At 44.5% G+C, this 23,731-nt stretch overlaps 1 protein-coding gene across 1 annotated transcript; it reads left to right on the top strand.

Moving 5' to 3' along the window:
- The first annotated feature begins 290 nt into the window (after positions 1 to 290).
- TGM1 (transglutaminase 1) lies at positions 291 to 22,847 on the top strand. Its single transcript, XM_069097941.1, has 15 exons — positions 291 to 437; positions 1,262 to 1,582; positions 2,129 to 2,317; positions 3,260 to 3,508; positions 4,227 to 4,345; positions 4,632 to 4,739; positions 5,163 to 5,337; positions 5,646 to 5,784; positions 6,004 to 6,107; positions 8,052 to 8,140; positions 10,871 to 11,024; positions 11,535 to 11,816; positions 12,790 to 12,950; positions 13,329 to 13,465; positions 18,849 to 22,847. The coding sequence occupies exons 2-15, from the start codon at positions 1,267 to 1,269 to the stop codon at positions 19,072 to 19,074; spliced, it is 2,448 nt and encodes an 815-aa protein (XP_068954042.1). The 5' UTR covers positions 291 to 437; positions 1,262 to 1,266; the 3' UTR covers positions 19,075 to 22,847.
- Positions 22,848 to 23,731: the final 884 nt, after the last annotated feature.

The raw sequence follows: 23,731 nt of genomic DNA, 5'->3' as shown, positions 1-23,731 counted from the left end.
CTAGGTCCTAGAATCCCTTGCCCAGACGCAAGGGTTCTCCAAAAAGGAGGCACTTGAGAACAGCATGGTCTTCGCTGGGCTCTGCCCTTTCTTTTCTAAGCCACCCCCATCCCCACCTCGGGCCCCACACCTTCCACATCCCAGGGCACCGCCTTAGGGTTTGTATTTCCTAGAAAGGGGCAAGCTAGGGATGAGGGCGCCTTGTCCCGGTGCCCCTTCCTCCTTCCCCTCTAAGGTACCCTGCATCACAACCTCAGGATGGAGCAATCTTCGTTTCCTCTTCCCAGCAGCCCAGCCCCGCCCCTCCTCTCTAACCACCGGTCACCCCGCCCCAAGCTTTAAACCTGAGCTGTCCATCCCGTCTGTCGGTACTACCGTCTGGTCCCGTACGTGGGACTCAGCGCTAGCGCTGCTGCCGCCGCCACCGCCACCGCCAGGTGAGAGGGAGGGATGGAGCCCTGCGCTCTCTAGGGCAACTCATCCTTGGCAGACTCAGGCTTCGGGACAGGACGGGAGGGATTTTTCCCCCTCCTCAGCTGAGGTCCAAAGGCTTTCTCTACAATCTCCAGAACCTGCGCCTTGCCCTAGAGCTCAGACAGTACCTTCTCTTGATTATTGCCTCCTGCTCTCCGCTGCACCTGCGGCATCCTAACCGCAGCTCCCTCCCCTTTTGCACCCCTGGAATTCACCAGACTGCGCCTTCCAGGCAGTGTAGATTTGTTTGAAATTGGGCAGGAAAGAAAGATTGGTTCTCCATCCTGAACTCTTCTCCCCACCGACCACAGCCACTTTTGCCTCCTTGGGAAGGGGGTGGGGAATGGGGGGCAGGGCGGGGGAAGTGTCTTAAGAATTATTTTAGGCGTAATAAATCGTTAATGTATTGTCTGGACACCTCACAGGACGAGACGAATAGGCAGTCTGATTAAGAAAGGGAGCTCCTCAGAACGGGTTTGTCCTTCAGGGGTCCAAGTGGAGTTGGAGTGTCTTTTAGACCAGGAAGGAAAGAAATTATGGGGGTTACTGAATATAGGGGTCCCTGAGTGCATCTGGGTGAGAGAGAAGTTCCAGGCCCCCAGGTGGGTCTGGATATAAGATAGCGTCCCTGAAGAGGCTCGGATATAAGGAAGCAATCCCTAGATAGAACTGTTTGGAGTGGAGGGGTGATCCTAGGGTAAATCTAATTAGAGTTGGGGTCCTTGGGGAGGTATGATCAGACGTGCCTGAGTCTATCTTACCATAGCTTATCACTACTTTTTGGCAGCAACTATGACTGACGGGTCACGCTCAGACGTGGGGCGATGGGGTGGGAGCTCCTGGCTGCCCAGTGTAACACCTTCTCCTGAGCCAGAACCAGACACCCGCTCTCGAGGGTCAGGTCGCTCGTTCTGGGCCCGATGTTGCAGTTGCTGCTCCTGCCGAGGAGGAGGTGATGATGATTGGGGCCCAGAGCCTGCAGGCCCCAGAGGTTCAGGATCTCGGGGCTCTGGTCGTCCTGGCTCCCGAGGTTCAGGATCTCGGGGCTCCGGTCGTCCTGGCTCCAGAGGCAGTGGAGTCAATGCAGCAGGCGATGGTGTCATCCGAGGTGAGCCTTTAAACATCTCTCTCATTCAAGGAGGGGAATCCTCAGGGATCCTCTGACCCTAAGTAAAAGGGTTCTTGAGCCTTGGTTAATGTGTGGACTGTGCCTTTTGCTGTTAGCCATTCAGGTCCTCTTAAGGATGGAGCTGCCACTCTGGGACTGTTGGGTTCCTCCAAAGTAGATCTGGGATTCTGGATTCCTTGAGCTGAGCAGGGAAAGGGAACAGAATAAGCATTTATTAAGTGCCTACTACATACCAGGCATGGTGCTAAGCACTTTACAATTATCTCTCTGTGAGGTAGGTGCTATTATTATCCCCACTTTACAGTGGGAATACTGAATGTAGTGGAAAACTGAAGCAGAGAGAGGTTAAGTGACTTGCCCAGGGTCACACAGCTAAGTACGTGTCTGAGGCTGGATTTGAACTCAAGTCTTCCCAACTCCAAGGCCAACACTCTGCTGCATCACCTAGCTGCCTCAGGGTCCCTGGGTTCTTTGGTCTGGGCTGGAGTGGGGGTTCTGGACTATAACCAACTGTGACCCTTCTAGATGGCATGCTGGTGGTGACTGGTGTGGATCTGATGAGTCGGCGCTCTGATCAGAACCGGCGGGAGCACCACACAGAGGAGTATGAATACGATGACCTGATTATCCGCCGAGGACAGCCTTTCCTCCTCACCGTCAGCCTGTCCCGGCCCTACTCATCCTCAGACCGCATGGCCGTGGAGCTGCTTATCGGTCAGTGCAGAGAGAAAGGGAGAGACCACAGCTCGTCTTCCAACTGGGCTCTCCCCTAGCGTCAGGACCAACAATAGCACTCTCCATTTTTCCTGTGCTCTCGACACCGACACCGATGTGGTGGCGGTTTGTGCACATTTCTACCCATGTTGGCTTGTCGACATGTCTGTGTACATATGTGTACGTGCTTGAGAGTCTCTGTCCCTTTCTCGAGATGCTCTCTCCTCAGTGCCACATGTCTGTCCCATGCCAATAGGCAGATGACGGGTGTGTCTTTCTCTGTTTCTCTTACTAGACTTTTTTTTTCCCTCTGAGCGTGTGGGTGTCTCTCTGACTCTCCCTGTGACTCTGCATGTCTCAGTGTCTCTGTCCCCTCTGGCCTGGGGCTGGGTGTCTCCACTGCCGCGTTGCTCTTTGGCTGCTAAGGCCGGTGATTATGCAGCTGCTGGGGGCGGGAGACTCCTTGTACCCTCTGATTAGAGCCTAACCTTGCCCACCTCGGCCTCTAATTTCCTGGGCCCCCTCCTGGATGCCCTGGATTCTGAAGAACCCTGGGGAACTGATGAGGTTAGGGTTTAGGGTCTGGGCTGGCCCTTCCTCCTCTGTGGGAGGCCTCTTGGGTACATGGACACCTCAGGCCTGAGTCTGGACATGCTCTGGGTTCAGTGCTAGCCCTGGGGAAGATAGCAGGGAGGCTAGGCAAGCAGTGGCCTTAGAAACTCTTCTTTCCCCCATTCTGGCTCAGGATTGGGGTGTTAACAAGGGTTTTGCCGCAATACCCAGACAGGATGAGTGAAGATGGGAGCTGATAGAATCATTGACTAATGTTACCAAAACAAAGCTGGGTGGAAATTAGAGATGCCGCCGGGGTTCCATCCCATTTGAGACCTTTGCCCCATTGGTCTTACTTCCTCAATTCCCTCTCTTCATTTGCCCCACTAGGTACAAACCCTGAAATAGGCAAGGGTACACATGTGATCATCCCTGTGGGCAAGGGAGGCAGTGGAGGCTGGAAGGCCCAGGTGATCAAATCAGATGGGCAGCATGTGGACCTAAAGGTCCATGTTTCCTCCAATGCCATCGTGGGCAAGTTCCGCTTCACTGTCCGAACACGAACTGATGCAGGAGAGTTTCAGATGCCTTTTGATCCCCGAAATGAGATCTACATCCTCTTCAACCCTTGGTGTCCTGGTGAGCCTGTGGGGTAAAGGTTGGAACAGCAGGGCAGGAAGGCTAAGTGAGTTACTAAGAGAGAAGGGAAGAGGGCAGAAAATAATGGCCACCATGAGTCAAATTGGTCCATGTCACTAGCCAGAGGTCTCATGGATTTTAGGATCTTTTAAGATCTAAACTGGAAAACATTGCATAGGGCTTCTCATCCAACCCCTTTATTTTACATATGAGGAAACTCAGGCCCAGAGAGGTGATCACCCAAGGCCACACAGCTAAAAAAAATAGCAGATTCAAAATCTGAACTTGTCTTCAGACTCCAAATCTAGTGTTCTTTCCATTTCACTAAAGTGTCTTCCCACTTCCCCATGCTCTTCACCCCCTGGCTTCCCCCTGCCAGGAAAAAGTCCGATTGTCCAATGGAGACCCTGAGCCAGAAGCAAGCACAATGGAGGCAGTTCTTCTGCACCACCATCCACATCCCCTTCCCCACTTGATTTAGATTAAGATTGACCTATTCTGTCTACCACCACCACGATGTCATGATTTTTTTTTTTTAACAGCTCTTTCCCAGAGGAAGATTTGCCCCATGACTTCCACCCCAACCCCACAGGCCTGGCCTCAGGTGGAAAAGCAGTGTTTAGGGAATGCTAGAGGGCATCAGGGTTAGGAGACCCAAGCTATGCCTTTAACATAGCCTTTTGACCAAGGTCTATATGTTTATCCTGGGGCCTGGCAGATGATCCTGTGTATGTGGACCATGAAGACTGGCGTCAAGAGTATGTGCTCAACGAATCTGGTCGAATTTACTATGGCACAGAGGCACAGATTGGGGAGCGCACCTGGAATTATGGCCAAGTATGGGCAAGGAAAGAGAAAAAGATAGGGATGCAAGGGGACGTCTGGGGCAGGGGGGGATGAGTGAGAGGGGAGGGCTGTGCAAGGGGAGATGAGTGAGAGGAAGGATATCTGAGGGAAAGAAGAATGAGGAAGGGGAGAAAGGTGAGGAGGTGAGTGGTGTTACACAAAGAATGGGAGGGGAGAGCCTGAGTCAGGGGATATTGGCAAAGGTGAGTAACCTGGAGAATCTCAGATAGGAAGAGATCTCTGAGGTAATTATGACTACTGCTCTCTCCCTTCCTAGTTTGACCATGGTGTACTGGATGCCTGTCTCTACATTCTTGACCGGCGGGGAATGCCATATGCAGGGCGGGGGGACCCTGTGAGTGTCTCCCGTGTCATTTCTGCCATGGTATGTTCCCCATGCACCCCATCGTGTGCCACATTCCCTCCTGCTCCCACCTCTATATCTGTTCACACACTTCTCAAGTTGCCTTCACTTCCAGTCCACCACCGCTTTCCTATTTCTCCCCCTATGCCTTCTTTGGGTAGAGAAACTGTAATAAAGAAACCTCTCTGCCCCCAGCCTCCTGGTGTACCCCCCACACACACACCCATGCTGGCTCCTGTCCCGACTCCTCTGGAATGTGTGGCCAAACCCAAAACTTGGCACACCCAAGAATTACATTCCTATGTCAAAACTTGGGTGGGAAAGGGTGGAGAGGCAACTGAACCTTGGAGGGGAGGGAGCCAGCAGAGAAAGACCACTGTGTATGTGCTCTGTGAGGAGAGGGTGCAGAGTGACCAGCCCTCAGCCTCCACCCTTTCCCCCTAGGTGAACTCTCTAGATGACAATGGGGTGTTGATCGGAAACTGGTCTGGAGATTACTCCAGAGGTACTAACCCCTCAGCTTGGGTGGGCAGCGTGGAGATCCTTCTGAGTTACCTTCGAACAGGCTACTCTGTCCCCTATGGCCAGTGCTGGGTTTTTGCTGGTGTCACCACCACAGGTAATGGAGAAACACCAACTCTAACTGCACGGGAGGCATGACCTCCAACTTCTCAGCTCCAGAGATCCCTTTATCCCCACCCTAGATTCCCCTTAACTCCATGACTCCAGAACACCTGTGGCACCAGGGCAGGGTTAGGCGGGGGTGGCCTGGCAGGCTGGCATTAATTATTAGTAATTAGCCTTAACAAGGGAAGTGGGGGTAGGAAGGAGGGAAGGGCAGGGAGCTGAGGCAGACAGGTGGCCTGACCCCTGGTGTTCTCCTCCCCTCCCCCTCCCCCCTTTCACTGACTCTCTTCCCTTTCAAAGTCCTCCGATGCCTCGGTATTGCCACAAGGACTGTCACCAACTATAATTCAGCTCATGACACCGACACCTCACTCACCATGGACATTTATTTTGATGAGAACATGAAGCCACTGGAACACCTGAACCACGATTCTGTCTGGTGAGGAGGGAGGTGGGGTAGGGGGCGGGGGTGGGGGGAAATAGGCATCTGAATGGGGTGGCAAAGGGTGTGGTCTGAAAGCCCTGCCTGCTCTTTTTCTCACCCAGCCTTGCACTGCATGAGGGACCATGCCAAGAGTGGGGAGTTGGTAGGTGGAAAGAGGGGTAGAATTAGTGAAAAGGGAATATTAAAGATGGCCCCCTGCTGTCTGTGTCCCAGGAACTTTCATGTCTGGAATGATTGTTGGATGAAACGATCAGACCTGCCCTCAGGCTACGATGGCTGGCAGGTGGTGGATGCCACCCCCCAAGAAACCAGCAGTGGTAAGGGAGCACCCACTCCACATTTCTTCTCCTCTGCCCACTTACTCCCACCTCCTGCCAAGAGGATTCTCCTGCCCACTATTCAGCTCTACCCTCTTCCAGTCTTTTTTGTTCACTGATCCTATGTCCTTTAGGTTTTGAGTAACTTCTCCTTCCTTCCTCTTCCCACCTGGTAATTAACCATGAATTTCAGAGGGGACCTCCATCTTTCTATTCTAACCCTTCTAGTCCAATCCATTCTTAAAAAGAATCTTTAGTAAAGTTAAACTAAGATGTACTCACCCAGCCTTTGTTTAAAGACCTCCTGTGCAGGTGAATGAGTTACCTCCCCAAAGCAGCCTATTCAACTTTTTAGTATCTGTAATTAATCCGCTTAAGGTTGGGGAAAACTTCCTAAACTTGTCTTTTTACAGTGTCTACCCATAATTCCTCATTCTACCTTCTAGGGATTATCCTTTCCCATCTCTGCTCCTCACTCTCCTTTCTCCCTATTATTTTCTTCAGTTTATGGACTATTCCTCTCTATCTCTAGCTAGAAACTCCTTTTGGGGCACCATCTCTTGTCCTACCCTACCATGCTGTGTCCTTTAAGCAGCCCCATTTCAGGTTGCTCATTTGTCAAACCCTCCCTCCCTGCCCCCCCCCTCCAGAAGGGTAACCTGAATTTCAGCAGAATAAGAACCAAGAGACTTAGGTTGGAGTCTTGTGGAGCCTTGGGAAATTTACTTCCCCTCTCTGGGCTTCTGTTTCCTCATCCACAAATTGAGGGGGTGTGGACTAAATCATCTCCAGGGTCCCTTGGGTCCCCAGCCTTTCTTTTGATTCTCTGGAGGTGCAGTCAGTCATATATCTTCACTGTAGGAACTTTTTGTTCTTTCCTGACAAAAAGCTGATTGGTTATTCTATTTGGAAAAATAATATCATGGTTTTGGTGGCCAGAGAACATCTGAACCTTGGCACAATTGGCATGATTTCAGCCAATCCAATTAAAAAATGCCAAATGACCTAGTTATCATCTGTTCTTCCCAATAGGAGACTCATCCTAAACCACATAATAAAAGAGAGGAAACCATAGGAAAATCCATGGGAAAGCAGAATACCAGGCATATTCTCAAAAACACAGAATCTGTTCCAAGTTCTCCTTTCTGGCTTTTTTTTTCAGTGTTTCCTTTGGGTGGGACCCCATGCCTTGTTTTTTGGGCAATCCTGAATTTGTTGGCAGAAGACTGATACAGATGTCCTCTATCCTAATACTATGGGGTTTGAGGGAGAAGGGTGGAATGATTGAGTAAATATGTGACAGGTTGTCAGACTACTAGAGGATCTCTAAACTACTTTTAGCTCTTACTTTGTGATCTCAATGTAATGCATGTGCCTGTGGACAAGTCAGTCAATCTCTCCAAGCCTCAGTTTCCTCATCTGTAAATGGGGCATTATAATGCCCCTAATAATTCCCTTTATAATAAAGCTTATAGTGAGGAAAGCATTTTGCAAACTATGAAACACTCAGAAAACATAAATAATTATTATCATTATTATTACTTACTAACCTGAGATTTCTGAGAGCTTCTTCAGTGATTGTGGCTAAACCATAGTCACAATCTACCTCAGAGAAGAAGCTGAAATGTTGCTGATCAGCCAGAGGTGTGCTGGAGTCAGCTTGTACTGACCATGAGAGCTGGTTGTTAAATTTTTAGCATAAGCATTTATACCTTGGAAATCAAGCAAATGCTACAAATCATAGCTTGATTTATTGTTTTATTGGTTGTTTAGACTTAAAGTGATAGAGAAAATGGTAATAATGTAGACTAAGCTTAATACTCTGTTGTCTCTGTTGTGTGTTTATTTTTTTCTTGGAAAACCAGTTGATAAACATTTACAAGCATACACCTGTCCTCAAACCCAGGGAACAAAGTCCCTGATCAGTATTCCCTGATTCTCTAGGCATCTTCTGTTGTGGTCCCTGCTCAGTGGAGTCTATTAAGAATGGTCTGGTGTATATGAAGTATGATACACCCTTCATCTTTGCTGAGGTAAGAGAACTTCATGAAACAGATGCATTTGTTTATATTTTATTCCCATGATCTTTTTCCTTTAGTATCAAGTTGTATTGAAATGTACCCTCCCCATTCCCTATTGCATCTCTGACCCTGTCCTGTATAACAGGAGTGATTCCATTGGAGCATGAGTTACGGATCTGTGGGAGATGAGACACAGGGTTCAGACTCTGCTAAAGGACATGAACAACTAGAAATGTTTGGTTGGACCCTGTGTGTCGACTCCCAACCCTGTGATGGGGCACTGTATCAGAGGGTTGGATACCATGGGGAAAGAGCTGTCCAGTAAGGAGATGATAAAGGGAAAAACAACTTCTGTTCTTCCTTTCTTCTTCCTCTCTTATGAACGTATGGCTTAGGTCTGAGACAACTCTCCCTTGGACTTCCTACGAGAGGAGGGGAGGGGCTGCCTCCTCCCTGATAGTTATGGTAATTGTTCACATGTGGCATCTGGGAAATGTGCTCAGCCAGATGAGCCTGAGACTGGATATCAAAAGTCTTTCACCTGAGCATAGATGACCAACAGTGCTTCTGAGATGGAAATCATCTCTCTAAAATCTACACCGTGGGCTTGCTGCCCAGACTTCTATGACAAGTGCCACATCATGGGAAAGAGGGAGGGACCAATTAAAGGGCTCTGGTTGTACATATCCTTCAGCAAGAGACTGAAACCTGTGCCATCATCCCACAGCATCAAAGCACATGGTCCAGTGGCTCTCCTTTGTTATAAGTGTCTAATTGGGTTGGCCCAAATTCAACAAACAACAAATTAGGCACCTATTAGATTCTGGGGATACAAAGATTAAAAAAAAACTGACTGTCCTCAAATTTACAATTTAATAGCAAAGATAAGACATGTGCTTAGGGGCAGTGTGAAAAAGTGAATACAGAGCTGACCCAAATCAGGAAGGCCTAGTTTCAAGTCCTGACTCTGACCCATGCTAGCTGTACAACCCTGCACTAGTCATTTATCATCTTCATAACCTGGGCAGCTCTCTAAGACTATAAGCTATAGGGCCATTGCCACTCTCATTGGTAGGGGAAAGCTCCTCAATGGGACTTCCTATATCAATTAAGTCATAGTTCCAGACTGAAAAAAAAAAGATAATTACACAAATAAGTATGATACAAAGAAGACTGTAAGGGAAAAATAATGATCTAGATTATAAGGGATATAAGATATAGGATGTAGGGATAAAGAGATATAAGAAATTGGAGGGAGAAATCAGTCTTAGATAGAGGGGTCAGGGAAGGCTTAACAGAGAACTGTTATTTCAGTCATGTCCAACTCTTTGTGACCCCATTTGGGGTTTTCTTGGCAAAGATACTGGAGTGGCTGAGTGGATTGCCATTTCCTTTTCCATCTCGTTTTACAGATGAGGAACTGAGGCAGAAAGGGTTTAGTGACTTGCCCAGGGTCACATAGCTAGTAAGTGTCTGATGCCAGATTTGACTTAAGAAAGATTAGTCTTCCTGACTCCAGGCCCGGTGCTCTGTCCGCTGCACCACCTAGCTGCCCTCATAAACCTGGTGGGCTTTTAAGGAAGAGAAGAATTTCAGCAGGTAGACTTGTGGAAGGATCGGATTATGCAAATGCATGTAATACAAGATTGGTGGAAGAACTGGTAGTCCTATTTGGTTGGAACACAAAATACTTTAAAAAGGAGTAGCTAAAGATGACAAAACAGGAAAATGATAAATGCTGGAGAGGATGTGGAAAAATTGGAACACTAATACATTGCTGGTAGAGTTGTGAACTGATCCAACCATTTTGGAGAGCAATCTGGAACTATGCCCAAAGGGCTATAAGTAACTTCATATCCTTTGACCCAGCAATACCACTTCTAGGGTTGTATCCCAAAGAGATCATAGAAGCAGGAGGAAGACCCATATGTACAAAAATATTTATAGCAGCTCTTTTTGTGGTGGCAAAGAATTGGAAATTAAGGGGATGCCCATCAATTAGGGAATGGCTAAACAAGTTACGGTATATAAATGTAATGGAATACTATTGCACCATAAGAAATGAAGAGCAGATGGACGTCATATTTACCTGGAGAGGCATATATGAACTGATGCTGAGTGAGAAGAGCAGAACCAGGAAAAATTTGTACACAATTACAGATACAACGTATGTGTGATGACCAGCTTTGATAGACCAGACTCTTCTCAGAAATGCAGGGCTATAAGTAAACTCCAAAGACTCATTATGGAGAGAAATGTCTACATTCAGAGAACTAGAAAGAACAGAGTTTGAATGCAGATTGAAGCAAACTACCTGCTCTCTTTCTTTTTCTTGTTTGGTTTTGTTTTCCTTTTTCCCATTGTTCATTCCATCTGATGCAATCCTTCTTTATAACTTGACCAATGGCTAATATGAAAGTATTTGCAGATCCTATACCTGAATGTATGTCGCCAGGGGGGGAAGAAAATTTGAAACTCAAATAAATGGGTAACTGAATGTTGTAAACTAAAAGTAAACGAACAAATTAATAAAGACAAAAAAAAAAAGAAATAGGGTAAGTACACAATTTCGACTTTCTACAGATACTATGATTTAAAAAGAAAAAGAGTAGCTAATGAAAAAGGTTACAAAGCTAGGTTAAAACCAAATTGTGGAAAAGTAGGTCTGTTCTCCATAGTACCATAGAAGATCTTACTCACTACTTGCTTCCCTACTCTCCTTACCTTCTTCACCATTCACAGGTCAACAGTGACAAAGTCTACTGGCAACGGCAGGAGGATGGTAGCTTCAAGATTGTCTACGTGGAGGAGAAGGCAATTGGGACCCTCATCTGCACCAAAGCCATTGGCTCCAACATGAGGGAGGATATTACTCACATCTATAAACACCCTGAAGGTACCTGCTCTGGGTCCTGGGAAATCCTTTCTCTTTGGGGTTGCCCATTTGGCCACCTCCCTGACCCAGTGGCTCCATATTCTATTTCTAAGGTCCCACTGGGTGGTTTCCAGAATTCTGAATATTCAGCATGTATTTGTTGGACATCTCTCATGTAAAAGGCCCTCCTAGGCCTAGGGGAGATATAAAGATAACAAGACGTAATCTTTGGCTTCTCAGAACTAGAAGTTGAAGAGATAAAGCATATACTCAAATAGTACAAAATCAAATGTGATAAGTACATGTGGGGCACAAAGTGCCTTAGAAATTCAGATGAGGGAGAGCTTTCTTCTGGCTGGAAATAATCAGGGAAGGCTTGGTGAGGTAGGTAGCTTTGGGGTTGGGTCTTAAAGAAGAGATGATATTTCAGTAGGCATCACTGGGATGGAGGATTATTTTCCTGGCCTCTTGTCACCAGGGCCTCATTGACACCATCTTTTTTTGCTTGTCCCTTCTCCTGCTGGTCATCAGGGTCTGATGCAGAGAGGAAGGCAGTAGAGACGGCAGCAGCCCATGGCAGCAAACCCAATGTATATGCAACCCGGGACTCAGCTGAGGATGTATCAGTGCAGGTGGAAACACAGGATGCAGTGATGGGACAGGACCTAGTGGTCACTGTGGTGCTGACCAACCGTGGAAGGAGTCAGCGTACTGTAAAATTACACCTCTACCTCTCTGTCACCTTCTATACTGGTGTCACTGGCCCTGTGTTCAAAGACAGCAAGAAGGAGGTGGCACTGTCCCCTGGAAGCTGTAAGTCCTTCCTTTGCTATTCATGGCCATCTTGGTATAGTCTCTCTATTCATGTGGCTCCCACCCTTGGTTAGGCCCTTGTCAGCTGTTGACTGGACCATCTGCCTATCTCAAGTCTTTCCCTTCTCCACACAGATACCAGTGATTTTCCTAAAGTCTGACCATATCACTGCCTTGCCCAATATAACTCAGTGTCTTTCTATTACCTCCAGGATCAAATACTAATTTCTCTGTTTGGCACTTAGAGCCTATTACAGCCTGGCTCAAGTCTTCCTTTCTGTCTTTTTTTTTTTTGGAGGGGGGGAAGGTAGGACAATTGGAATGAAGTGACTTGCCCAAGGTCACACAGCTAGTTTTTTGTGTGTTAAGTGTCTGAGACCAGATTTGAACTCTGGTCTTCCTGATTCCAGGGCCGGTGCTCTATTCACTGTGCCACCTAGCCGCCCCCTACCTTTCCATCTTAAACATACATTACTTATCTTCATATACCATAGTTTCCAGTCAAATTGACCTTCTCCTCCCTCTCCAATCTCTGTTTTCACAAGCTGCCCCCAAGCCTAGAACACATTCTTCCCTCTCTCTAGTTTCCTTCAAAGCTCAGCTCAGTTACTACAAGGCTTTTTCTAATCCCCACCCACCTCCCACTGCAAGTGTTTCCACTATAAAAATGATCTTGTATTTATCCTGTATGTATTTTGTATATTCTTATATGTGTAAAATTTGTCTTCTCCAATAGACTGTAAGTTACTTGAGGGCAGGAATGGTTTCACTTTTGTTTCTGAATCTCCAGCATCTAGCACATTGCCTGATGAATTTCTGAGTTCTTGATTATTGCTTGATTATCCCCTTTTGGACAGCCCTTATGCCTATTGGGCATCCTCTAGGAGAAAGCTCCGAGAGAGGAGGGTGGGTAGAACCAGGGTAGAGATGCTGGTGCACTCTGTGATATCTCTTCTCATTTCTCCCACTCCAGCTGAGCGTGTAACCCTGCCTGTGGCCTACTCAGAGTACCGGCCACATCTGGTGGATCAGGGAGCTATGCTGCTAAACGTGTCAGGACACGTCAAAGAGAATGGGCAGGTGTTAGCCAAACAACACACCTTCCGCCTTCGAACCCCTGACCTCTCCCTCACGGTATGGGCAAAAGAAACCAATCTTATCTGGGATGAAAGGGGAGCTGATCAGAAGGGGGCAATAGAGAACAGTGGGAGGATTCAGAATGAGAAGATTGTTAGCCTGAATTCCAATAAGCAGTCCAAGAAAGAAAGGTTGGATTTGAAAGTCATTAGATTAGAGCTGAAAGAGACCTTATATGAATGGCTTTGGTGGGGGTGCAGCTTGGTAGCATCCCTTCGTCTCTGCTGGTAAGAGAGCCTTGGGTGATGAGATCCTTTATGGAAGGTAGGGTCATTGCTGAGGATCTATAACTCTGGAAGGTTAGCTCAGACGACAGTAAAGAAGCCACTACATGCCAATCAAAAGGTTATCATTCTCTTTTTTTCTCTATCTCAGGTGCTAGGGGCAGCCGTGGTTGGCCAAGAGACAGAGGTACAGATTATCTTCAGGAACCCGCTGCCTGTCACTCTCACCAAAGTAGTCTTCCGACTCGAGGGCTCTGGACTCCAGAGGCCCAAGGTTCTCAATGTTGGGTGAGTGTCACCCCCTTACTCTGACTCTCCCTCCCCCTCATGCCCTTAGTCCAGGGTTATTAAGTATCAAGACATTCAAACAACCCAGGAAGGAACTCAGCTTTGTTTGGGGTTGGCTAACTTGACATCTTTGCCATTCAATTTGTCTTTGCTGGGGTCTAATACACTCAGAGAAGTATATACGCGACACACTCTTCCTTCAGATCTTCTTGGGGAGATCATACTTAACCACATTAAACCATTAAAGAAAAACCCAAAACAGCCCCAACTTAGTGGCATATTTAAGCACTGCAGGAGCTCAGTGTAGGCTGGAAGGATTTAGGGAGCTATTGTAGAGGCTTAGATTTAGAGCTGGAAGTGTTCCTCATCTGGTACAGTCCATCTCTCAGGGCCTGAGGGTTCAAACCTTTTACTAAAAACATATTCTAATACACCCAGGCAGAAGGAGATCCCAAGGTGGATGTGGGAAAAATAAAAGCAAGTAAAAGCTACCAGCAAAGAGGTTAAAAATGCTTAGCAAGTAAGTTCTCAGGGGTCTGAAGCTCCCCATTGGCATCCTGAAAACCTGTCTTTCTTGCCAAAGGGCCTACAGCTGGGTCCAAGACCAATGCAGCTAGTGGCCAAGTTAATCCATACTCTCCTCAGGCAGTACAACTTCCTTGCTTGCAACAGTCCTAGGGGCGGCCAGGTAGCACAGCGAGTAAGAGCACCGGCTCCAGTGTTGAGAAGACCTGGAGATCGAGTCCCGGGCTCAGACACTTAGCACCCACCCAGAAACACCTGGCCATGTAACCTTGAGCAAGTTACTTAACCCCAATTGCTTAGGGGCAGCCAGGTGGCTCAGCGAGTAAGAGCACCAGCTCCAGTGTCAGGATGACCTGGATCAAATCCGGGCTCAGAAACTCAGCACCACACCCAGAAATAACTGGCTGTGTAACCTTGAGCAAGTTACTTAACCCCGATTGCTTATAAAAAAAAAAAAAAAACAGTCCTGGCTGGTATTGTGGGAGGGAGGGGATGTTGTCATGTTTCCCCAATTCCCAGTATCTTGACTCAACACCTTGGAGGGCATACTTCATCCAACCTCCATGTTTCACAGGTGAGAAAATCAAATCCAGAGAAGTTTAGCAACTTGCCAAAGATAATACAGAATGGGGATCTGCGGAGGGGAGATCTGAATTCAGTTTCTCTGACTCCAAATCCATTGCCCATTATTCCAATATACCATATTGCCTATATTAATATACCCTAGTTTGTTCTGATGTTCTCCAGGTGATGGACACCCATTTAGTTTGCAAGTTTTATTGTTCAGTAGTGTCCGACTCTTCATGACCCCATGGACCATGCTCTCTATGGGGTTTTCTTGGCAAAGATACTAGAGTGGTTTGCCATTGCCTTCTCCCATGTATTGAGGCAGAAAGAGGTTGTGACTTTCCTAGGGTCACACAGCTAGTAAATGTCTGAGGGTGGATTTGAACTTGGGTCCTCTTGACTCCAGAGTTCTATCCACTGAGCCATCTAGCTATTTCCTCTTTATTACCACCCAGAAAATACTATTACGAATATTTTAGTATAAATGATACTTTTGTTTGAGTCTTTGGTCTCCTTGCAGTATATGCCTCATATTGGCCTTGCTGGCCCAAAGGATGTAAATATTTTGGTCACTCTTCTCAATAATATGAATAGCATATTGATCTTGAAGTCAGAAACACCCAGGTTTTAATCCCTCTCCAGACTCGACCTCCCTAAGTGCTGGTTTTCAGATATGTAAAATGGGAATATGAACAGCACCTTTCTTCAAAGGTTGTAATGAGAATCATGTGACATGTGTGGAAAATACTACATGTCAGTCGTAGTGATAATAATAATGACGTTGGAGGAGGAGGCTGGGCTTGAGTTGGACATTATCCCATCATCATCACACCTATGTGGCAGAAACTAGGTGGTGCAGTAGATAGTGTTAGGAGTCAGGAAGACCCGAGTTCAAATCCTGCCTCAGACACTTATTTATGTGACCCTAAAGTGAGTGGCTTACCTTTCTCAGCCTCAGTTTCCATCTGTGTAAAATGGAGCTAATAACAGCACCTGTCTCACAGAGTTGTTGTGAGAGCCTTGTGAACCTTCAAGTCCTATGTGAATGCTAGCTATTATTAGCATTATTATTATTTCATGGGGTTGTCAAGAAAACATTTATGTACCATAAAGTACTATGTACAAATGTGAGTTGTTATTGTTTAGCTATCCAAGTGTATTTATCCAATACCTTCTCATGACTCTGAGCCAGGCACTATATGCAGGTAGAACAAAAACACAGTTGTTTGTTTTTAGTGGGTTATTGTAGATAAATCAATCTATAGGGTGCCTGATCTAAAGAATGCTCATAGGATAAATACAGAGTAAATAATGACAACTCACTTTTTTACTTTAAAGATTGGCAAAGTGCTTTTCCTACAGTAACCCTATGAAGCAGGTAGAGCAGATGCTATTAGCTCCATTTTACAGATCAGAAAATCAAGGCTCAGAGAGATTAAGTGATGTACTCCATGGTCACATGGTTAGTAAATGTCTGAACCAGGATTCTAACCCCTGTCTTGACCCCAAGTTCACACTGCTCTTTCCACTATGTCATTATGATGAAAAAGCCTCAATGTTCATGTTATATGCTGACTGATGATAACTAAATGCATTAGTGAGGGAGTAGTGAGGAGGGAAATGTCTTAAGAATTCCCCTGGAGGAAGAGCAAGATCCTTCTTTCTGGAGGGAAATACTAAGGACAGGTCATAAGGAAAGAATATCAGGGACAGTAGAATTCTGATCCCTGTTCTTTGTTTTGTCAGAGATGGTCCTGTTTCCTATCCCCAGGGTATAGCTGTACCACTTGTAATCCCCACCCTGACCCTGGACCCTGTTCTCTATGCTTAGAGATACTTGGGTTTAACTTTAGAGATTCTGCTCGGACTCTAATAAGAATGACTTGTCTCACACGGAGACAAGTTTGAGTCTTAGATGGACTGACAGGCTCATGCCTCTCTCAGTCATCTCACCCATACCTCTGCTTCTTGGCAGTCCCTTCTCCTACTCATAATAATTGGGGAGGGAGAATAGCTCTCATTTCTGTTCTAGAAATAGACCCTGTAATCTCACTTCTTCAACTCTCCTCTCTTCCTCCTTCTCCTTCTCTTCCCTTTCTACTGCAACCTCTCCCTTCACCCTGGCCATCCCAGAATGAGTTTAACTTGGAGCCCATCCCTGTATTCACTTCCTCCCTTGGGAATTTCCCTGTCTGATTATGTGTTCAACAGAGTATAGAGCTTGGAAGAAGAAACCCCTGAGCTAATGACTCAGAAATAGTAGAATCCAATATACACCTTACTCTAATTCTCATTTGCATATAAAAATACATGGTATGGACCTGTATTATACTGTCTTTACGGTATAATACAAAGCTTTGTTTGAAGAAGTAACAGCTGATTATTTTTTTTAAGTGGCAGCATCCAAATGAGTACTGTCCCCTTTAACCTTAGGATAATGCAAAGTTATTTCAATGATTCCATCATTGCTCAAAACATTTTTCGGATGCCTCTTTTGGAATTGCCTTGTGAATGACTCATACAGTAGCAGTTTGTCAACCTTTGAGGGTGTACTTGACTTTGGTAAATAGTCAAAAGTCATTTGGAACCATGTTTTGTCTATCACATAAAGGAGCTGATAAAGTTGAGTAATGCCATTCTAGGTCAACAAGGAGGTGTGACTGATAGAGTTTTGAGGTGAATTTTCTTGTGTGAGTCCAACTAGTTCTGGAGGTAATTTCAAAAGGCCTGCCCCTAAAGGTTTGTAGTAATGGCAGTACAATTGGAATAAGAGTGTGGCCTTCCAGGAGACTACTTTGAAGGGACAATATTCCTTTAGATGGATAAGTTCTGATGTGTTGAGTAATCAGTATCATGTAATCAGAATCATTTTAGCCACATCATGTAATATAAGGCAGATCCCTGTTTAGAAATACCTGAATTATAAATTATAATCAGTGTATATACACCTACTTCCTCTTAAAGCCCTGATACAGCTACCATGAAGAATCACTGCTAAATCTAAAGGAAATCATGTTAGGGAGAGGAGTATGGAATATGAACCACATATTCCCATAAAAAAACATGTTTTCAATGGAGATAGTCTGGTACAGTGGACAGAACATGGGAATAAGACGCTCTGGGTTCAAATCTCAGCTCTGCTATTTCCTATCTCTCTGACCTTGGGGATTCACTTAACCTCTCTCTATACATTAGTTATCTCATCTCTAAAATGAGAGGGTTGGACTCAGTGATCTATCTCTAATGCCCCTTCCAGTATGATCCTATTATGCTAGCAATATAATTAAGCAATAGTAAAAACTTTAAAGCTCTATATGAGTTGTTATTATTGGTTAGGAAAGCATTTAAGGACTGGTCTGAGCACTTCACTAGCCCTTAAAACACTGTTTCTGTGGGAAAGTACAAACTTTTTAAAATAAAATGCATTCTTAGTTTCAGTCTTGTATCATAATAACTAAATTCACAGGACATCTCAACAGTCCCCTGAATCCTTATGTCATAGAATCTTAGCACTAGAAGGGATCTTAAAGGCTGTCTAGTCCAGCCCCCTTATTTTTATAAATAAGGAAACTGGGACCCCAAAAGATGTTCAGGGAACTCTTGTTACATCAGTGTCCAAGCCAAATGTCATTTCCCTGTTACAGGAGGGGATAGTTTTAGAAAGAGAAGATGTTCTCCAGAAGCTTTGGAATCAATCTATTTCCCATAAGGTGATGTTTGCCTCTTTGGAGATGACCTCTACTGAGACCAGATTTCTCCAAGAAGGCTCTAGCTTTGAGTAGAAATGAGATAAATATACTAAGCAGGAAGAATATGGTTTAAGGTGAAAGTTTGATCAAGAAAAGAGGATAGGATATGTTTAATAGATAGATATATGCTTCATTAGGGAGAAGGCATAGGTAGGTGGTCAAATGATAGAGAAGATATAGTAGCATCAGGAATTGGGAGATGAGATGAAAGAGAGCAGGAAGAAAAGGAATCTAGACAAGAAAAAGAAAGGATATAGGACAAGGACACCCCTTGGAAAGCCTTAGGCTCCTAGTTCTTCTTTGACCTGGACATGACCCAGGAAGAGTTTTAATGGCTCGAGGCATTTGTCATTTCCTGGTATGTCCAGGTGTCCAGGCTTAGCCTGGGAAAATTGGCTGGTTAAAGTCTATCTCAAATTGTGCCTATGACCTAAAGCTTGATTTCCTGCCTTTCTCAAGGCAGTGTCCCTAGACCATTCTTTACCCTTCACTAATGTAACTCTTCCAAGCCTCACCTCTTGCCTCAAAATCTTTCCCTACAGAGACATTGGGGGTAATGAAACAGTGACACTGCGTCAAACATTTGTGCCAGTGCGGGCAGGCCGAAGGCAGCTCATTGCCAGCTTGGACAGCCCTCAGCTTTCCCAGGTGCACGGAGTCATCGAGGTAGATGTGGCCCCTGCTTCTGGTGGGGGCTTCTTCTCCAGCAACCGGGGGAGCAGCCGCTCTGGGGAGAATGTCCCTATGGAGCCCCGAGGAGGAGCCTAAACTTGAAATTGGAATGGGACAGATGCAATAGGAACATGGACTCTTCACTGAAGCAGGGGGCTGGGACAAAGAGGACACCTTGTGGCCTAGGAAGGAAGGCCTAGGAAGCCTGGGGTGGGATCCAACTTCCATACACATTGCATGGCATTGAAGGTAATAAAGATTGTTTTTGTTTTGTTTTGTTTTTTTAAGTGAAGCTCTTGGCTTTGTTCATCTGTTTTGCTCATGCCAGTCTAAAGAGAATGGGTTCATCATCATTCTTTTAGTCTCTACACCATACTTAACTATCCCTGTATCCCTGGTTCTGAGATCCCAGCATTCTAGTGAGTGTTTGGTCAAATTAGAGAATATTAGAACTGGAAGGGTCTTTAGAGATAATCTAGTTCAACCCCTCGATATAGTAAGTGGAAGAACCAGGGTTCAAATCCAGATCTTTTGACTCTAAGCCTGGAACCTGTGCCACTATATCCTATCATGGGCCTTCCTGGACCAAACCAAATGTAGGCTTCAGAATCAGTCTTGTCTCTTAGGTTTCTTATGATTGGGATTTTCTTAAATCTGTTTCATGTCCTCCCACCCTGATGAGATTTTGATGAGAAAATCATCTGTATACTTAATCCCAGGACAAATCTAAATCCAGGGACCTCTGTTGGGATCAGACAATCCTTGGGGGCCTGATGACAGGACTATTTGATGTGATTCACTTCCTTGATCTTGTCATTAAGGTGTTTCCTACCTATAACAATCAGCCAAGTGAACAGTGTTTATAGAAATGCTAGTTATGTGCTCAGTCCAACTCGAAGTAATCTAACGGAGCTCCTTGTCAGGGAATGATCTCGGATGGTATGAAGTAGGAGGATCATGGGATAATAAATTGATAGTTGAAAGAAGTCACTGAGTACAACCCCTTTGTTTAAGTGAATTGTTCTGGGTCACACAGCTAGAAAGTGTCATATCCTGAGGTATGATTAGAACCCAGCTTATCCTGACTCTAAGTTCAGTTTCCTATCCCCTATGTGATGCTGCTTCTGAAGAGGCAAGAGGTTTACAGGCAAGCTGGTGTTTCCTCTAAAATGTGAAGGAAAAGTATGATCCTATGAGTCAAGTCAAATCATGCCAGGTACTGTACTAAGCATTGGAAATTCAGAGAAAGACAAAAGTATGGCTGCCTTCAAGGAATTCACAATGTAATGAGAAAAACATTATGCAAACAATTATGTATAAACAAGATATATACAGTATAAATTGGAGATAACAGAAGGAAAGCATTAGCATTAAGAGAAAGGCTTCTTGTAGAAAGAAGGTGATATTTTAGTTGAAACTTGAAGCCGAGGCAGAGAAAAAGGAGGAAAAGAACTTGGGGGGGGGGGGGGAGAGGGCAGGGGATGGACAGTCAGTGAAAATGCATGGATTTGGGAGATGAAGTCTCTTGTGAGGAGAATGGGACCGACAGAGTCCCCTGTCACTGAATCACAGAGTACATGGAGAGAAGTAAAGAAGACTGAAAAGATAGGAAGAGGTCAGTTTGTAAAGAGGTTTAAAAGCCAAATCTGGCATTTTTATTTGATCCTAGAAGTAATATGGAGCCACCGGAGTTTATAGAATAAGGGGGTAACATGGCCAGACCTGTGTTTTAGAAAGATCACTTTGATAGCTGAGCAGAAGGTGGACTGGAGTGGGGAGAGATTTGAGGCAGATGGGCCAATATAATCTAGGCTTGAGGTAGTGAGTCAGTGTTAGAGGAGAGAAAGGGGTTTGTATCAGAAATGGAGCAAAGGTAGAATTGAAAGGACTTGGCAATAGAATGCATACAGGAGGATGAGAAAAAGTGGGAAGTCAAGAATGACAATTATGAGGATGAGAAAAAGTGGGAAGTCAAGAATGACAATTAGATTGTCAGCCTGGGTGACTAGAAAGATGGTGGTTCCCCTGACAGTAATAGAGAAGCTAGGAAGGAGAGGGAAGGGTTAGGAGAAAATGAGTTCAGTCTGGGAAATGTTGAGTTTAGATTGTCCATAGGACATTCACAAAGAGTGACCAGATACAGATACTGCACCCAGACCAACATTTTGGGATGTAGCTGTCATTGGAGCAATGGGCCAAGCATCTCTCTACCTGCTCTAAAGAGCTGAGACCCAGGCTCAGAGCAGATATGTGAGCTGCCTATGAAAACTCTGAGGAGTCAGCATTGCTGGGGTGTCAGGTCTGGAGCCAAGATGGATTCTAGGGTGCCTGTTTTACCTAGTTTTGGAAACCATAATCAATTGGTGATACAGAAAGGGCACAAACGTTTCCATTTCTTTGCACCAGCTGATTGACCCCTGAAAATAGATATCAGATTGTGTGTATGTGTGTGTGTTGTGTGTGTGTGCACGTGCTTGTGCATCCTGCCTATGAACCTTTTGCTGCCAGAGGAAAGCAGAAAAAAAGCAAAGTGGGAATGTTTTCCCATCTTGGGAAGATCAGCCACAGACACTCAGAGTAAGAATAGCTTGTGACAAGAACTTCATTCATTTTCTTTGCCCAATAAAAACATAAGTTGTTATCATGTGGATTGCTTGTGGAACAAGATAAAATCTAGGGAGGTGGTCAGATTGAAGGGAGGTTTCCCAAATTTAGGGTGGAAGTTCTAAAACAGTGGTGTCAAACTCAAATAGAAATGAGGGCCACTTATCTGTACATATGAACTGGGCAACATATTGACTTAGAAAACCATGTTTTCTAATATTCAATGTCACCTATATTCTATTGCATTTTTATTTGTTTTGTTAAATATTTCCCAATTAAGTAGCATGGATCTCATATTTGAGAACTCTGCTCTAAAGTCAGTCAGTCAATAATAATTTATTAAGCACTTACGATGTGTTAGGCACTATGCCTTAGCACTAAGGATATATATGTGCATGTGTGTATGACACATACACACACATATATAAGCTATTCACTGTTTTTTTTAAATGTGCTGCCTTTTTGCCTTTTGTTTTTTATATCAAATTAATTCCTAACTATATCCTTTCTCCCTCTCCTACCCAGAAATCTATTCCTTGTAACAAAAGTTAAAAAGAGAGGGGGAGGCCAAGTTTAACAAACACAACTTTGACAACATGTATAATACTTCATACCCATGTTCTTCACCTGTGCAATAAAGAAAGGAAGGTGCATTTTTCTCCTCTTTTTTCCACATCCAAACTTGGTCATTATATTTATACAGAGTTCAGTTTTGCTTTATTATTCCTTCCATTTGCATTGCTGTAATCATTGTGTTTTTGTTTTCCTGGCTTTCCTTACCTTGCTCTGTATCAGTTCATAGAAGTCTTCCTATGTTTCCCTGAATTTTTTGTTATTTCTTACAATGCAGAAATAACCTGTAATATTCATGTACCACAGCTTGCTTACCTATTCCTTAATCCTTGGGTACTTTGTTTATAGTTTTTTTGCTACTGCAAAAAGTACTAATAGGAATATTTTGGTCCTTATGGGACCTTCTGTTCTATGTTTTACCATGTTGAGGTATACACCTAGCAGTGGGATCTCTAGGTGTGGAAAAGTATGGATGTTTTAGTCACTTTGGGGGCATAATTTCAAAATGTTTTTCTAAATAATTGGAACAATTTATAGGTCTTCCAGTGGTACACTGATGAGCATTTTCCCACAACTCCTCTAACACCAAATAGTCTCATCTTTTTTTTTTTTTTGCCAATTTTCTGGATGTGATGTATGTGAAACTTTAAAATTGTTTTGAATAAAAATTCTCTTATTGTGAGTGATTTAAAGCAAGCTTTTGTATGATTGCTAATAGCAATTCTTTTGAGAACTATTTATTCATGTCTTCTGACCACTTATCTGTTGGGGAAAGGCTCTTGGTTTTACATGTTTTTGTTCAGTCATTCAGTTGTGTCTGACTTTTTGTGACCCCGTAGACCATATTGTCCATTGGAGTTTTCTTGGCAAAGATACTGGAGATACTGGAGTGGTTTGCCTTTTTTTTTCCTCCAGTGAATTAAGGCAAAGAGAGATTAACTGACTTGCCCAGGGCCACACTCTTAGCAAGTGTCTGAGGCTAGATTTGAACTCAGGTCTTCCTAACTCCAGGCCCAGCACTCTATCCACTGAGTCACCTGGCTGCCAACATGTTTGTGTTAGTTTCTTATATTCTTTATATATCAGATCTTAAAAGAAGTATTTGATATGAATATTTCCCAATCAATATATTTCTTATCTTAACTGCATTGATTTTAACTGTGCAAAAATTTTTCAATATAATTTAATTGAGTTAATTAAATTAATTTTAATTTAACTTGGGGTGGCTAGGTGGCACAGTGAATAGAGCACTGACCCTGGATTGGAGGACCTGAGTTCAAATCTGACCTCAGACACTTAACATAAAACTAGCTGTGTGACCTTGGGCAAGTCAATTAACCCCAACTGCCCTACCTTCCCCCCTCCAAAAAAAAAAAAGGAAAAATTATTTTATCTTTTGTGATCTACTTTATCCCTTATTTGGTTATTTCTCTGCTTAGTCATAGATGTGAAAGATGCCTCCATACATTATTTTTCAACTTTCTTAAATATTGTGACCAAATGTTATATTTAAGTTGAATATCCACTTGGAACTTATTGTGGTATAAAATATAGGATGCTGGTCTAAACCATTTAT

Source organism: Petaurus breviceps, unplaced genomic scaffold (genome assembly GCF_028583685.1).
Source record: "Petaurus breviceps papuanus isolate PSGF00001 unplaced genomic scaffold, PetGlider_PUasm1.0 37, whole genome shotgun sequence".
In the NCBI taxonomy this organism is placed as follows: domain Eukaryota; kingdom Metazoa; phylum Chordata; class Mammalia; order Diprotodontia; family Petauridae; genus Petaurus; species Petaurus breviceps.
This window is presented reverse-complemented; position numbering and strand designations above follow the sequence as displayed.